The sequence below is a fragment of the Rhincodon typus genome, chromosome 3, assembly GCF_021869965.1.
Source record: "Rhincodon typus isolate 14 chromosome 3, sRhiTyp1.1, whole genome shotgun sequence".
NCBI classification, from domain to species: domain Eukaryota; kingdom Metazoa; phylum Chordata; class Chondrichthyes; order Orectolobiformes; family Rhincodontidae; genus Rhincodon; species Rhincodon typus.
The window spans coordinates 72617257-72633599 of record NC_063334.1 but is presented as its reverse complement, the minus strand read 5'-3'; the positions used below and the strand labels follow the sequence as shown (position 1 = coordinate 72633599).

The 16343-nt window shown below is 37.7% G+C and overlaps 1 protein-coding gene across 4 annotated transcripts in view; it reads left to right on the top strand.

The window, feature by feature from the left end:
• LOC109921050 (3'-5' RNA helicase YTHDC2-like) overlaps positions 1–16343 on the top strand; it is a 100279-nt gene that overhangs the window by 22559 nt on the left and 61377 nt on the right. For 2 of the 4 annotated variants that reach the window (XM_048619101.1, XM_048619093.1), the window contains exons 7-10: positions 3801–4004; positions 7691–7873; positions 10136–10240; positions 14156–16337. In XM_048619101.1, the coding sequence (XP_048475058.1) occupies positions 3801–4004; positions 7691–7873; positions 10136–10240; positions 14156–14161 (498 nt within the window). In that variant the 3' untranslated portion in view covers positions 14162–16337. Of the gene's footprint in view, positions 1–3800; positions 4005–7690; positions 7874–10135; positions 10241–14155; positions 16338–16343 lie in introns of those variants that run through there. The other 2 variants (XM_048619113.1, XM_048619107.1) reach the window with 2 other exon arrangements.

The window sequence follows — 16343 nt, the reverse complement described above, 5'->3', positions numbered from 1 at the left end:
TTCTACTTCATTTAGAATTTATACTGTCTGGTCCGTAATGGCGATCTAATCACAATACCCAAGGCCATCAGTTTAAATGAGACAGGGTAACCATAGTAGCCCAAGCCAAACATAAACATGCATGGGAATTACTAGAGGCATGATTCTCCACCTGTAATACAATCAACAAACACATAGAATTAGACCCCATTTAAAAACCCATACAGATCAAAACTGGAAATGACACTACTCACCATTTGGACCAAACAGTATAAATTCCAAGCAGAGTAGAAGAACACTGCTTCATTAGAGGCTCCACTGATGATGTCACCTAGCATGGTGACTGAACGTCTGAACGAGAACAAGCCAACTTGGCGAGCAAGTAAACAACCTCATCCCTCTGTATGCTAATGCTTCTAAGGATTCTGCCATTTACTGAATACTTCCTCTTTCAATAGACCTTCCAAAATGTATCACCTCACATTTGGCTGAATTAAATTCCATCTGCTATTTCTCCGCCCATGTATCCACCCTATCAATGTCTTGCCGTATCGTCTGGCAATCCTCCTCACTATCTGCAGTTCCCCCAACCCTCCCCAAACTTTCTAATCAGACCACCTACATTCTCTGCCATCTCATATATATTTTCATATATTTTATATACATAAAACAAATAACAAGGGTCCCAGCACTAATCCCTGTGGAACACCACTGGTCACAGATCTCCAGTCAGAAAAAACACCCTTCCACTGTCTTCTATGACCAAGCCACTTCTGTATTCTTCTTAACAGCTCACCACAGATCCCATGTGACTTCACCATCTGTATCAGCCTGCCATGCGGGACTTTAATCAAAGGCCTTGCTCAAATCCATGTAGACAACATCTGCCACTCTGCCCTCATCAGTCATCTTTGTCACTTCCTCAAAACCTGAATCAAGTTTGTGAGACATTACCTCCCCTGCACAAAACCATGCTACTCGATGCTAATTAGCCTATATTTTCCAAATATGAATAAATCCTGACACTAAGAATCTTCTCCAGCAGTATCCCCTCCATTGATGTAAGGCTCACTGGCCTGTAATTTCCTGGATTATCCCTGTTGCACTTAAACAAAGGAACAACATTGGCTATTCTCTCGTCCTCCGAGACCTCAACTGTGACTAAAGAGGATACAAAGATTTTATACAAGGTCCTAGTAATTTCTTTCCTTCCTCCAACCCTCAGTATTCTATGGTGGATCTTATCAGGTCCTGGGGACTTGTCTACCTTAATGCTTTTCAAAACACCCAGCAGTACCTTCGTTATATCGACAGGACTAGAATATCAACATGTGTTGATATGTGTTCCTCTGTTCAGGCTTCTTGTGCATTCCTAATTTTGGTGGCATGCTTTCACATGTCAAGGTCCCAACCTCGTAAACACCTTCCCTGTACCTCTCCACCCTTTTATCCTTTCTTCTTTTAAGACGTTCCTTGAAATATAACAAATATTTCTTTGTGTTGCAGTGTGTGCTTTGCTTTATAATACTCCTAGTGAACTATCTTGGGACATTTTGTAATGTTAAATGTGCTGTCTAAATACAAGGTGCTGTTGTGATTTTTTTTTATTGAAGACGGTTTCATTATAATGTATTAAGGTAGATAGTCTGATGCAAGGTGTGTGATATATATGTTTTAATATCATTTATTTTAGAGGTTGTTTTGAACTAGTGCCATGGGGGAGTTGTTGTATGTATATGCAAAGGTTTAATGATTAACTTGGAAGTATTTCTTTAGCCATTGTGATGTTTTTAAAGAAACAGGCATGAGAGTGAGTGTTGTTGGAGCCTAATGGGAATTTGTTTACATTGAAAGCATTTTTGAGTTAGCAAAGTAAATTGGCTTCAGAGAAGATCTAGAATGTTTTTTATAATGGAAATACCCACAGCTTTAAGAAACCTTTTAGTTTTTAGAAATCATTTATGAAGTTGGGTAGATAAACTAGTTTGCCCTGAAGATGGGAGATTGTTAAGAAATGGATTACCTCATTGTAAGGAGTTTAGATGGTAAGTTCCAGACTAAAGTGTTTTGTTAAAACCCTTAAGGCAATATTTGAAGCTGAGGAAGTCTAAGCTAAGTTGCACGAAGACTTGAGGAAGAGGGTATCAAATTCTTGACACTAATATTTGAAGCATCAATTAATTTAAGCTGTATAAATATTGGTGTAGAAGGGAATTCTTTCTGGTATTTGAGTAATGCAAAAGGGTGTTGTATGTAAAGATTTTGGTTTATTGTCTGATATCCTCGTACGGTTTGTATGAAAAAGTTTTAATTGTTAGAACCACATGTGCAGCATTGCACAGTTATGTTTCACAGACCACCTCATTAAAATCAAGAAAAAAGTCTATCAAACCAGGGTTCAGACTGGGATCTGATTGGTCCAGTAATAACATCAGCTGGAATTATAATATTTCTCATACTGTTATGAAAGGGTGATCGACCCCTCTCTGATAATTAAAACCAAAACACTCAGATGCTCACCTTGCCTCATAATCTGTTTAAAGTAAGTGTGAACAGCGGTATAATCCGCCTCACACCCCCAATCTGTTATAAAGTCGTGGTTAAATGAAAGAAATCCCTGATACTCACTTTATAAGCAACAAATAACAATTTATTTATCTAACTCTAACAGTGAACAAGTTACAGAACTACTAACAAACCGAACAATTCTCCCTTAATTACTAACTATTCCCAAATAAAATAAAATTCTAATGGTATGCTGTTCTAACAGATACATGTCCTGCTTATATAAATTAATTTTAAAAAACTTAATCTCTTGAAATTACAGCCAGGATAAGTCTTCTGGAATGTTCTTTGCTTTCTCCACTATCTTTCAGTCAAGAACGCTGTCCTCCATCGAATTCTTGTGTCAGGAATATTAGCTAAGAGTGCCATTGTACCTTTATTTAGATAGTGCTTACTGTGAGATTTTAGTGATTTCTGTGAGAGAAGTGATTTTCTCTTTCTTTAGGGCTGTTGAGAGCTGTTCCCTTAACAGTTGGCAGTTTGCTCTCACGCTGATTTTCAAATGTCCTCCTCTTTTATGCCCTTGATGACCTATTAACTTCTTACAATATGTTTGGTCTGAGGTTGTCAAAACCACTAAATTTAAATTTTAACTGGGCTTTGGTATCTAGGGCCTGGTTTAAATTAATTGGCTAAATTCAAAAACCTATAGTCTTGGTAAAAATGCTGCTTTGCCTGTTAACAGTATAGCCTTTTGAAACAATGTTTCAATTTCGAGAACTCTGTGCATCTGCTGCCCCCTGCAGATTTTTTTAAATCTCCAAGCCTAAAAAAACACGTTTTAGAGGGACCACGCATTCTTCCCCCTATCATTTTACAAATTCTAACCTCCTGTCTTCCAATCCACAAGTACTACCACCAACTTTGCATCACTACTTAATTTAAATTATCTTCACAGTACAACATAATTTAAGTTTTGTTTATGGGTTGTTTGCTTTCCTAGGAGTTCTGTTTGCATTTTTAATACTGTCTAAATTTAATGTTACATTTAAAAGTGCTACTGCTGCTGCAATTCCGTTTCAGCTAAATAAGTTGAATGCTTGCTGATGACTGGAATAGGATGTTTGAGTCTTAAGGTTAAAATTGTCCGGGATGAAGGATTTTTGTCTCTCGTCAGCCAATCTATTTTGCCAACGTGTTGAAAAGCGTCTGAGATTGATTTCAGGTCATCTCCAGCCAAGAATTTGAAGACATTTTGGAACAGGATGCAAAAAGATTTTTAAAAAAAAAAAATGAGTTCTCTTATTTCTCTTTAGGGCTCTAAATCTCCATCACCAAGACCGAATGTACCAGTGCGATTTTTCATTTTGAAGAGCAGCAATCTTCGTAATCTTGAGATTTCTCAACAAAAGGGGATCTGGTCCACTACACCTAGCAATGAACGCAAACTAAATCGTGCATTTTGGGAAAGCAGCATTGTGTATCTAGTATTTTCTGTGCAAGGATCAGGGCACTTCCAGGTAATTTAAAAAATTCTATGGAAATATTTAACAGCTATATATTTATTCTCTTCAGTTAATAAACAAATGTTCTGTGTTATCTGTAATATTCTCTTAAATCCTCTTAATTTCTTGAATCAAGTATCTTAAGGTCCTTAACAAATAACAGTTTATGAATTATGTGTCACATTTATTGTTCCTTGGTTGAAATTTCAATATATTAAATGATTTTCTTCTTCAGATTCATTTTCCTTGTGAAAATACTACTTTGTGCAATAATTTGGTTTATTTCCCTTTTATTTTATGGAATATAGGCACCCCAAATTGCTTTTGAACTGTATAGCTTGTTAGGCCATTTCAGAGGGCCTTTTAAATTGGGTCTGAAGTTGTATGTCGGCCAGACTGGGTGTGGGTAGCAGATTTTCTTTCTCAAAGGACGTTAGTGAACCAGATAGGTTTTTATAAATATCAATAATAGTCAGACCCCACCATTACTGAGACTAACTTTAAATTTTAGATTTATTAACTGAATTTAAATTCACTAGCTGCCATAGTGCGATTTGAATTCCCGTCCACACAGCATTAGCCTGGGCGCCTCAAGCACTAGTCCAGTGACATTACCACTAAGCCAGTGTCTCCCCAAGTATTTCCCCATTTGCAAAGTTTAGGATGGTCTTGTTGATTGTGCTATCGTTAAGAATATAACTTGTTTAATGATACTTTGGATTCTGCCAAGACAACTCTACTCCAGTCTTGATATAAACGTGGACAGGAGAGCTGAATTCTATACATAGGACAAGTGTGACTTTCTTCAACATTAAGGCAGCTTTTGACCAAGTGTAGCATTAAGGAGCCTGAGTAAAAGAGATATCAGTGGGAATCCGGGATAATTCTCCACTAGCTGGAATAATACCTTGCTTAAGGAGGTTTGTTTGGTTTTTGGAGGTCAGTCATCTCGGGCACAGGACATCACTGCAGGCATTCTTTAAAGTGAGATAATTTCTTAGACCTAAAGTCTTTACTGGTTTCATCAATGGCCTTCCCTCCATCACAAAGTCATAAGTGGGAATTTCCTCTTTCCATTTGTAATGTAGTTGTTTCAAGTAATGAAGTAGTCTGTTCACACATGGAGAAAGATCTGGACAATAGTCAGACTTGGATTGGTAATTGCCAAGTAACATTTGCACCACTCGCTATCAGGTAATGATTATCTCCAACAAGAAAGATTCTAAACATCTCTGCTTTTTATTCAATGTTGCTGGATCCTCACCTGTAACTGAGCTAGCAAAATAAATACTGTGCCTACAAGAGTAAACCAGAGTTTGGGTATTCTGCAATGAGTCATTCCTGATACCTTAAACCCTTTTAGATAATCTGCAAGTTACGGATTTGATGGAATTTATGGAGGGCTAAGAAGGCAAGCGATTACACGATGAATGGTAGGACCTGGAAGGTACAGAAGATCAGAAGGACCTTGGTGTGCTTATCCACAGGTCCCTGAAGGGAGCAGGGTAGATAGTTAAGCTGGTTAAGAAGGCATGTGAAATACTTGTCTATTTACTGAGGCATAGACTAGAAGAGCAGGAAGGTTATACTGGAGATGTGCAAAAACACTTGGTAGGCTATAACTGGAATACTGCATGCAGTCTTGGTCACCACATTATAGGAAGGATGTGATTTGTATTAAAAAGGATGCAGATGAGATTTACTAGGATATAGCCTGGGCTGGAGGGACTGAGCAATGAGGGAATATTGGATAGATTAGAGTTGTTTTCCTTAGAGCATCGAAGATTGAGAACAGCCCTAACAGATGTGTGCGAGATTGAGGGGCACAGACAAGGTGGATAGAAAGGCACTTTTTCCATTAGTGAAAGGATCAGTAACCAAAAGACGTAGATTTAAGGTAACAAGTAGAAGGCTAAAAGGAGAGTGAAATGAAATGTTTTCGTCCAGAGGGTGTTGAGATTCTGAATCTCACTGCCTGAAAGGGTGGTTTGAGTTAGAAACTCTTAACATTTAATCGGTATTTGGATATTGACTTGCTTTGCCATAGCCTTGACCATCTGTGGCATTACCATTTCTCCATTATCAACATCTTGAGGGCCACCAATGACCAGAAACTGAACTGGACCAGCCATTTAAATACTGGTAACGAGAATAGGTCGGAGGCTGGTAATTCTGTGACAAGAGTCTCACTATGTGGCTCCTTTTGAGCCTGTCCACCATCTATAAGGCACAAATTGGAATGTTCCCCACTTGCCTAGATGAGTGCAGCTATAACAACACTCAAGAGTCTTGATGCCATCCAAGACACAGCAGACCACTTAATTGGCACTCCATCCACCACCTTTAATATTCAGCTCCTTTACCTCCAGCACACTCTAGCAGCAGTGTGAACTATCTACAAGATGCATTGCAACAACTCACCTAGGCTCCTTGGACAGCATCTTTTCAAACCTGCAGTCTCCTTCCATCTAGAAGGGCAAGGCAGGAAATACATGGGAACATAACCGCCTCCAAGCCACAGATTGTCTTGACGTGGGTCTATATGACCATTCCTTTCTGTTACTGGGTCAAAAACTAGGAGCTCCCTCCTTAAAAATATTGGGGTTGTACCTATACCACACGAACTGTACTGATGCAAGAGGCAGCTCACCACCACCTTCACGAAGACAATAAAACCTGATCTATCCAAAGATGCCCATTTGGACGTGAATAAAAACAAATTTCTAGATAGTCATCAGTTGTTAACAATAGTGGTCAGTTGCAGACATCCATTTAGTTTCAATGGTGTCACCTACTCTTGAATGATCCAGTCACTCTCACTTCTTGCTGAGGTCACATCTTGCTGTCTATAGGTATGCCCCTTCTCTCAGCTACCTTTTGTTCAACAATTCAAAATTTGGGTCAGAACCCATGTAATTTCCTGTCTCATCTCCCAAAGTGGCCTGGGGTACAACGCCTCCGGACCTAGGGATTTATCCAATCTTAAAACCATCAAACCTCCAATACCTCCTCACTCCTCATGTCAAACTGCTGAAGAACTTTACAGTCCCTCTTCTGTACCTTCTTCCTCATCCAAAGTGAAGACTGATGTGAAGTACTCATTTAACACACTGCCAATGTCCTTATCAACATACATTACTCCTTGGCCATTTATGGTCTCAGCTCTTTGTCTGGTTACCCCCTTGCCCTTGATATATTTACAGTATATCTAGGGTTTCTCCCTAATTTTACCTGCCCAATGTTTTTAATGCCTACTGTACCACCAATGCTCAGTAGCAGCAATATGTACCATTTACATGATGAACTGAAGAAATTCCCCAAAAGATCCTTAGGCAGCAGCCACCAAACCCATGACCACTTCTATCTAGAAAGGCAAAAGTACATATATGGGAACACCACCACTGACAGGTTCCTGTCCAAGCCACTCACCATCCTGACTTGGGAATATAATGATGTTTCTTCATTGCGTTGATGGACAAAAAACTAAGAATCAAACCATCAAAAGTAAGATGTAGCATTAGTATTTCACGGAATGTGTAACCCAAATGCTCACTCCATGACACTTGAGAGTAATTTCGTTAGCTGAAACATTCTTAAGCATCCATTACTTGTCGGCTGTGAATGAAAAAGATCAACTAATGAGTAATTTGTAAAGTTAAAATTGATTTCTAACTAATTAAAACTTACTCCGTCTTCTTTAGGGCTTTGCCAGAATGATTTCAGAGATTGGGCGGGAGAGAAGCCAGGAGTGGGGTTCTGCTGGGCTAGGAGGAGTCTTCCGAGTTGAATGGATAAGAAAAGAAAGCCTTCCTTTTCAATATGCCCACCATCTGTTGAACCCATGGAATGATAATAAGAAAGTCCAAATAAGCAGAGATGGACAGGTATATAATTTACCTTTCAGTATATTTACAATTTATTTTTCTCAGAACTGTAAGAAGTTCTGTGGTACTGTACTTCCATATCAGTTTTTTGCAGTGGAATGAATTTTTTGATTTATAAGGTATACTCAATTTTTATTCATTAAACAAACAGAAAGGACTGTGGATGCTGGAAATTAAACAAAAACAGAAATTGCTGAAAAAAATCTATTTTTATTCTATTTAAATCTTGTATATTTAACATTTAGAGACAGAAAGAAAATAGTTTAATTTGATCAATAATTTGAATTTGAAGAATACACCAATGCTTTAAGAACTGAGGTTCTTGATTCTCTGCTGGTCAGTATTTGAACATCTAAGTGGTGTAAAATAGTGTAGGGTGATTTGAGATATTTTTCCAGTTGCAATGATATTCACAACACACTAACATAGGTTTCAAAATTGCTTTGCTTTAGGAATATTGTAATAATTATGTGCAATAATGGCTGATGTTATTTATTTGCATTTGATAACTGCTAGTGATCTGGTCAGCTGTTTTGTGATGATGCACGCTTTAGTTGCTAAAACTGTTAGTTTCTCGGTGTCCTATGTTCTGTAGGATGGGTTTTCAGATTGCACAATATTTGGCTGTATTTCTTAATGAGGTGAGTACCACAATGCTTTAGTGTGTTCTTCAGATTAACCTTGACACACTTCCTCTGATCTGCATTTCCTTGTTTTCTGTTTTTAGCTGGTTGCACAATTTGATGGTTTGAAGAAGTTGCTTAACTTATTTTTAAATAAATGTCCTATTCACTGAAGTTGCACCTAAATAAGCATGACCTTCATGCCAGTCATATTGGTGCACTGCTGTATTTTCCTTTAACATGAATATTCCTTAAATTTCAGGAGATTACATTTTTTGACATTTTCATGTGTTAGTGGTGGACCATTGCCATTTTTGCAATTCTGTAAATGAGCAGAGCTATGCTGCAGACTTTGCTTTTAGGTTGGGTTCATTCTAAATATGCTGCATTGCCGCTTTTGGTAAGGCTGTCAATATTTTGGTCCATTTGCACGTCATGATTAAAAAGGCTGCAGAGGTATGTGAAGCCATTAATGGCATTTAGTTTCCATCTTATAACATGATCTTGGATTTATTGTAAAGTTCATGTATAACTTCAGTCTTTTATAATGTTCGTAAATCAGATTTGAACTGGAAATGTGTATTGTTTGTTGGATTTCTAATCACTGAAGTATTTCTTTTGTAATATGTCCCCTTAGCAATGATACTTCAAAAGATATTTAAGTTTACCATATGATGTAATGTAACATTTACTGATTATAGTACTGTGAGGAGAAATACTTTAGTATAAGATCTCCTACCTTCCAATAAAAGGTGTTTTCTGCTGGGGCAGTTGTTTAGAAATCATGAAAGCATGTTTAAGATGAATGCTGTTGGATCAAAGCGACTTTGCTTGAAAAGTTTTTTTTTGATTGTTGACAAAAGTACATGACAATTAAGCTTGTCATAATCTTAGACGAAAGGATGAAAAATATATCCCATGTAATTTCATGTTGGGAAGCTAGCTACCCATGTGCTACACAGCTATCTTGATTCACTGAAAAAGTGGATCACCTATAAACTGTTGTTTGGTAGAACATTATTTGATTATTGATGGAAAGAGAGGCTTCTTGGCAAAGAATGCAAGAATGCCACATTCCAAATGAACACAACAATGTATACCAGAGACAAAAACGTGATTGGCTGAGGTATGCCATGGACCTGTTGTCACGCCCTTTTTTTGTCCGATAGTAGCAACCAATTGTGTTTTTGTTTTAATCGCTCCTGTTTTCCTGCCAATCCTTTTTGTTCTTTTCCCACCATTCTGCATTTCACCTGCTTTTTTTTCTTTTTCTACGCTTCTCCACTTCACCCAGTTAAAACTGATTACGTTTCTAACTTGTCACAATTCTTTGACTTGAAATGTGAATTGTTTCTGACTCACTTCAGAGTCTGTTAACATTTTAGTTCTGATGAGCAAGTTCCCAAGCTTGAGAATAACCTTTTGCGTGTGTGTGTGTGTGTAAGTGTAACTTGAGAGCTCAATGTTTGTGGAGTTTTGGATGGTGAATGCCATGCTGATTCTGATTGTACTCCTCAAATATCTGTATCTGTCTTAAACTATCTTTTTAAAACATACTATATCTACTGCTCCAAATAACAACATATGGCTTAAAATATCAAGAGAATAGACTTTCTTCTGGTTTATATGTTACGTACAGGAATTGGAGCCACAGGTTGGGGAACAATTGCTGCAGCTCTGGGAGCGAATTCCAATAGGAGGGAAGCTACCACAGCCAGATAGCAGACTTGGTATATTTGGGGAGGTAATGTTGTTAATCAAAAATTAGTTTTTATTCTACTGGAATCATTGATGAATCTTTGACAATATTTGATCCTGAGATCAGTATACTGATGTTTCACTGTTTTAAAGGTTTTTGAATAAATTGAATATTTTCTAACTTAAAAGAATTCTTGTCAAAAGGAATATTGTACTGAAAAATGCCTTCACAGTTCACTTGTGAAATGATAGAAACACCATTAATGGTGATATATCCTTTCATTATCGCTTAAAATGCATATACTTAGAGGCTTTACAGCACAGAAGGGGCCGTTTGGTCCATTGTGTTCATGCCAGTCACACACAACTGATTATATTAATCCCATTTTCCAGTTTTGGGCTTCTAGCCCTAGAGCCTACGGCAACACAAGCAAATTTCTAAGAGTTTCTGACTCAACAACCCTTTCAGGCAGTGCATTTCAGACTCCTACCACTGTCTGGATGAAAAAAATTCTCCTCAACTCTCCTTCTAGCCTTCTGCCTCCTAGCTTAAATCTATGCTATAGTTATTGACGACTCTTGTAATAGAAAAAGTGCCTTCCTACCCACCCTATCCATGCCCCTCATAATTTTGTACTTATCTATCAGGTCCTCTCTGAACCTTTGCTGTTCCAAGAAAAACAACCCTAGCCTCTCCAATCCTTTCTTACAGCTCAGATGCTCCAATCCAGACAGTATCCTGGTAAATTTCCTCTGCATTCTCTCTACTGCAGTCAGATGTTCTGTATACTGTGGTGACCATAATTGCGCACAATAATCCAGTTGTAGTGTAACCTCCCTGCTGAGTATGTCATATGCCTTCTGAACCACCATTTTTGCCTGCCCTGCTATCATTAGTGATCTCTGGATATGCACACCAAGGTCCCTCTGATCATCAGTACTTTACATAGTCCTACCATTCATGTTGTAATCTCCCCAGGTACATTACCTTACATTTTTTGCTCATTGAATTCCATTTGCCACTACTCTGCCCACTTGATCAGTTCGATATATTTCTGCATTTTACAGCTGTCATCTCGCTATTTACTCCTCCTAATTTTTGTATCATTCACGAACCTCTTAATTGTACCCCTCATTTGTAACTCCAAATCATTAATGTACACCATAATCAGCAAGAGTACCAGCTCCGAGCCCTGTGGAAGCCAACTTATAGTTAGACAAACATCCCTCTGCTTACAGCCTTTCAGCCAAACTTGGATACAACCTGCTACAATGCTTAGATGGCAATGGGCTCTTGCTTTGTTGACCAGTATGCCATGAGCAACCTTTTCGAAAGCCATGCTACCCCCATGTAGACCATACGAAATGCACTGGATTCATCAACACCACTTCACCTTTTATGTTCTTTGGAATTCGAGTTCCCCAGTCCTCATCTCACCCTTTGTCTTTACAGGAACATATTTGCCCTCACCGTTAGTTGAATGCTTTTCGCTGCTATGACACAGTACCATGTGCAAGTATCTGCATCCAGTCCACTTGGGTCAAATTGCATCTTACCTAAATAAAATCAGCCTTTCCCCAGTATAGAAGTTTTATTCCTGGACCATCCTACCCTTTCTCATGACTGTCCTAAATCTAACCTCCAAAATGCTCCCTGACTGATATACCTCCTGCCTTCCTTGACTTATTTATGAATGTTAGGACCAGAACTGACTCTACCTTGTTGGGATTTCTATATACTGGCTAAAGATACACCTGAATGCCGTTTACTGCTATAATTGAAAATACTGTGCTCCCCTCTATATCTCATCTGAAGACTATATAACCAAGCATATTGAACTGCCAATCCTGTCCATCTTTCAACCAAGTGTCAGTTAGGGTATTATAATCCTATGTGCCTATCTGTGCCCACACCTTGTCTGTCTTGTTCCTCAAGCTCTTTAACACCTTACCCACACCTCTTGATGATGCACTTTCCCTCAATTTCTGATTATAAATTTTCTTTTGGGAGACGAAACATATCAGAACAACATTGTGCCAACATTCTGTAATAAAGCTCCTATTTTTCTGCTGGTAAGTTTCAAAGCTATTACTATGTGCTGATATGAAATATAAGAAACAGTTGCATCAGAACAAATAATTTAATTCCATGTGATTTCAAGCTGCAGACTCACATCACGAGTTTGTAATTGATTATTTGTCACTGCTAAAATACAACTCACCACAACAGTTTTATAAGTCAAATACTTTTTCCCTATCTCTCCAAAAGCTGCTGACCTTTGGGAGTGTTGAATTATGGCAGCCTTGCATTACCTTCAAGTGCCCGTTCTTAGTGAGAATCAACAGACGATGAAACTGATCAAGAGAACACTTCCCTGCCAAACCTGACTGTGACCTCGCGTATTGTCCACACATGCTTCTAGCAGAGATAATGATCGACCACAGGAATCTTGACCCCAGCTGATTTCTTTTCACTTCCTTCTCTTAGGTTCCCCCAGGGCAATTGTGTTGGAGCATGACATCTTTAGTTACTGAACAGCAGAAATCAAAAGAAAAATAAAGCTAGTCTGTGTAAGCTTGCAGTGTGCAAATTCAAAGAAATTGTGTTTAATTTACAATGCTCTGAGCAGGGCACATTTTTGGTTACTTTATCCACTGACTCTCACAAGTGACACCCATGGATGTAGTCCTTTGAATAGTGATCTGTTCTGTGGCTTTTCTGTTGACTAAATTGTGAAGAAAAATTCGGAATATTTGGGTTTCTCAGCTTTTCAATTAACCAACTGAGAAGGAGACTCAAAGGCAGATTTAAACAAAAGGTAAATCAAGGCACTAATTCACAATAAGTTGTACTTTATGGCCAATATAGGCTAAGAAACCATTCCAGTGAGCCTGCTGCTGCTCGGACTGAAATCTGATACCTCATCACAGTGTGGAAGTTGATTTTGGGACTTCCCTGAATAGATACAATTGAAATATTAATTGAGAAACTTGACAAGCGACTAGAAAAGTTTAATTGCGATTTGTCCATTGTCACAGAATTTGTGTATTTTCTTACTACCCATGATCATTGTGTTAATGTGTGTTTTCTTCCCCACGGAATGACCATCCCATTGTAATATAGTAAAAGTAAGCTTTTTCTGAGTTTTTAAAACATTTAAGAAAGTTATTTATTTCACATATCTCCCAAATGTTTCTTCGATGGGGTGATGAACTGAACTTAAAAGTTTGAAAAAGCAGAGCATTCTTAGTAACATATGTGGCTGCTTGAATTTCCAAGAAGCCATGTTTCAGGTGAATTTGAAGTTGAAACAGGTGAGATGGGGGAGGAGGTAAGGTGGGGGTGTTCTTTTTCCCACCTTCATAGTATTGCTGTTCATCGCCTTAGCTTCTTAGTTGACTTTAAATGGCTTGATGGCTTCTTGACGGACTCTTTATAAGCATCATTCACTGATTTTTTTTTTAAAGACACAGAAAATGAGATGGTTTCTTCATGTGACCTTCAGTTGAAAGTCCCTTTCTGAAAGAGGTGTGTGCTAAGGTCAATTCAAAATCCTGTCTTGTGGCATTCATATCTTAAAAGTTGGAGCCAGCCAAGACCTTGGTATTTGAATGACAATTAAAATTGAAATTAGACTTTTGATTGTTTTTCAGTAAAAGGCATTGAGTCAACATCTGTTTAGACAAAAACAGAAATAGCTGGAGAAACTCAGCAGGTCTGGCAGCATCTGTGAAGAGGAAGCAGAGTTAACGTTTTGGGCCCAGTGACCCTTCTTTAGATTCCATTTGAAAAATAATTAACTTTGCAACTTAAAACATCACTATTGGTAGCATTTCTCCTGAAATTGAAAGATTGTCCGTAACCCTGTTAACCAACCAATTAAAAATTGCACTAGTGTGTATTTGGATTTTCTTTGCCATTTGTGACCTACAATTACTAAACTATTTTTCTTCCTTTCAGTCTTAGAGTTCGTCCTGTTCTGTGCAGCCCACTTTACAAGAACTTTGGAAACTGCACACTTTACCTGGTTTGTTTTGCTAAAGTGAAGATGCACAGGCACGCAAATCCAGCTTATTCTACATAGAATTTTGTAAACATGGTAAACTTCACTGGGACCAAGTTTTATGCTTAAAAACTGACATGTGATTGATTGAGGTATGGAGGAAGATGGAAACAGAATGTGTTTCATATTTGTGAGCTTGTCTGATAAGAAACCTAGTTATATGTTGTTGAACTGTTATGTTGCTGTTTCTGAATTGTGAAGAAATAGTTTCCACTGCATTTGATTTCAGACTGAGTATGTGAAAGAGACAGGTGTATTTTTTCCCTAGGCTGCCTTAAGCATAGATTTGGAAATAACCTTTTCTCTGCCAGAAGTGTTTTGTGTTTTAAAAAAAAATTTACAGATTAGATTTAACATTCTTCAAAAAATTTCAGTAGAACTGCAATATGAGGATTAATATTATTCTGGACCTCATATTTAAGTGCCGCTGTTACCTATTTAGAAAAATACCTATCAAACGTCTACACTTGGTAGTCAAATTAAATCTTCCAACAAGTTTTGAATTGCCTTTATGATATTAGCATACGTTCACCTGCCCAGTTCACTTTTTATTGTGATGGATTTTCCAGTAAAACTGTACCAGGTTAAAAGTATTTATTTGGAACATATTGTTTAAACTGATTATAATACATGCACAGTTCACAGCCCTCTGGGAAGGATTCTGTCTGAGCAAAATATTTAAAGCTATATTACAAGCAAAAAATACTTTGAAACAATTGTGCCAAGATGATACATCATTGATATTACTGCTTTGTTTTGACCCAAGGAACCAGTAAAAAGTAGGTGAGAATTTTTAGCTATTATCTCTAAAGTATAAGAGCATTGCTAGCTAAACCTGGTGGCCATGATGAAACTTGTATAGCAGTTAAATGGGTTGTGTTTAAGCTTTGCACAGAAAGAAAACTTCCTCTCCAGTCTCAAAAGCTTTGATAAACTTGCAAGAAACCGTAAAAACAGCAGTAGTGTTGAATCATTATGTTGTCTGAAGTTTATTGTTGGTCATAATGCAACTTAGTTTAATGGTTACTAGCCTCATTTTAAACCTCTAGGTTTACATCTACATCTGGTAGACTGTGAACAAATCAGCACTTTGAGGCATGTGGTAAGAATTCAAATATAAACTAGTAATGTATTTATTATGTTGTACACCATGCAGTGTATTTTTGGGAAATGAATAAGATTTGTTTTTCATATATCAATGTCAATGGGGGCATTTTTCATTGCTTTGTGACAAATTCCTCAAGTCAAACCTTTTCAATAAAATATTTCTTAGATTAATTTTATGATCCAGCCTAAATGTCCATCATAATCAATAGAAATGCTCAAGCCTTAGCAAAGCAGTCTTGAAGACTCATTCTACATGGAGTTTAATTGTAGATGAACAGTCTTTTAAAGAAAAGAGTGGGCTGTTTTGATTTGTTATATTTCACTTATTTAATCATAATTGAGGATAAAAATTTCTACATTTAGCTCTTGATTTTGCAGTTTAACTCTTTGCATCACCAAGCTGCCTTCTGTGTTGCTGTGAACTGATTTACCAATCCTAGAGTTGAATTTACCAACAATCTCATGCAGAATATAACTTTGCATCAAGGCACGTAACAGCAAGTTCTCAACTTCATTAGTTGCTGAATGGGGTTATGTGGATCCATACAAGGAAGCAAATATGACTTGCACATGACTCCTACCAGTTGGTTTGTCTGTCATTGACAGCAACTTTAGAAGGAGCTTGCTAGTCTGACATTGCAAAGGTAAACAGTATGATTGATTCAAACGTAAAACATCCATCTCTGTTTGCGATGGCTAAAAAGGATCATAAAACCAAATTAGTTTGGACAGTCTCAATACAAAGGACTGGAGACAGATCATAGCACTGTTCAGTTTTGGAAGACATGGGGAAATAGAAATGTCTATTGCAGCAAGAAATGCACTTGAGCTCAGTAATGCTTCAATCTTGATATTAGGACTGCATTTAATCAGAGTACTTGATGTTGTCACTCTGTTCAAAGGAACAGTCATTTTTAGCAGAGATATTAGGAACTGCAGATGTTGGAGAATCTGAGATAACAAGCTGTAGAGCTGGAT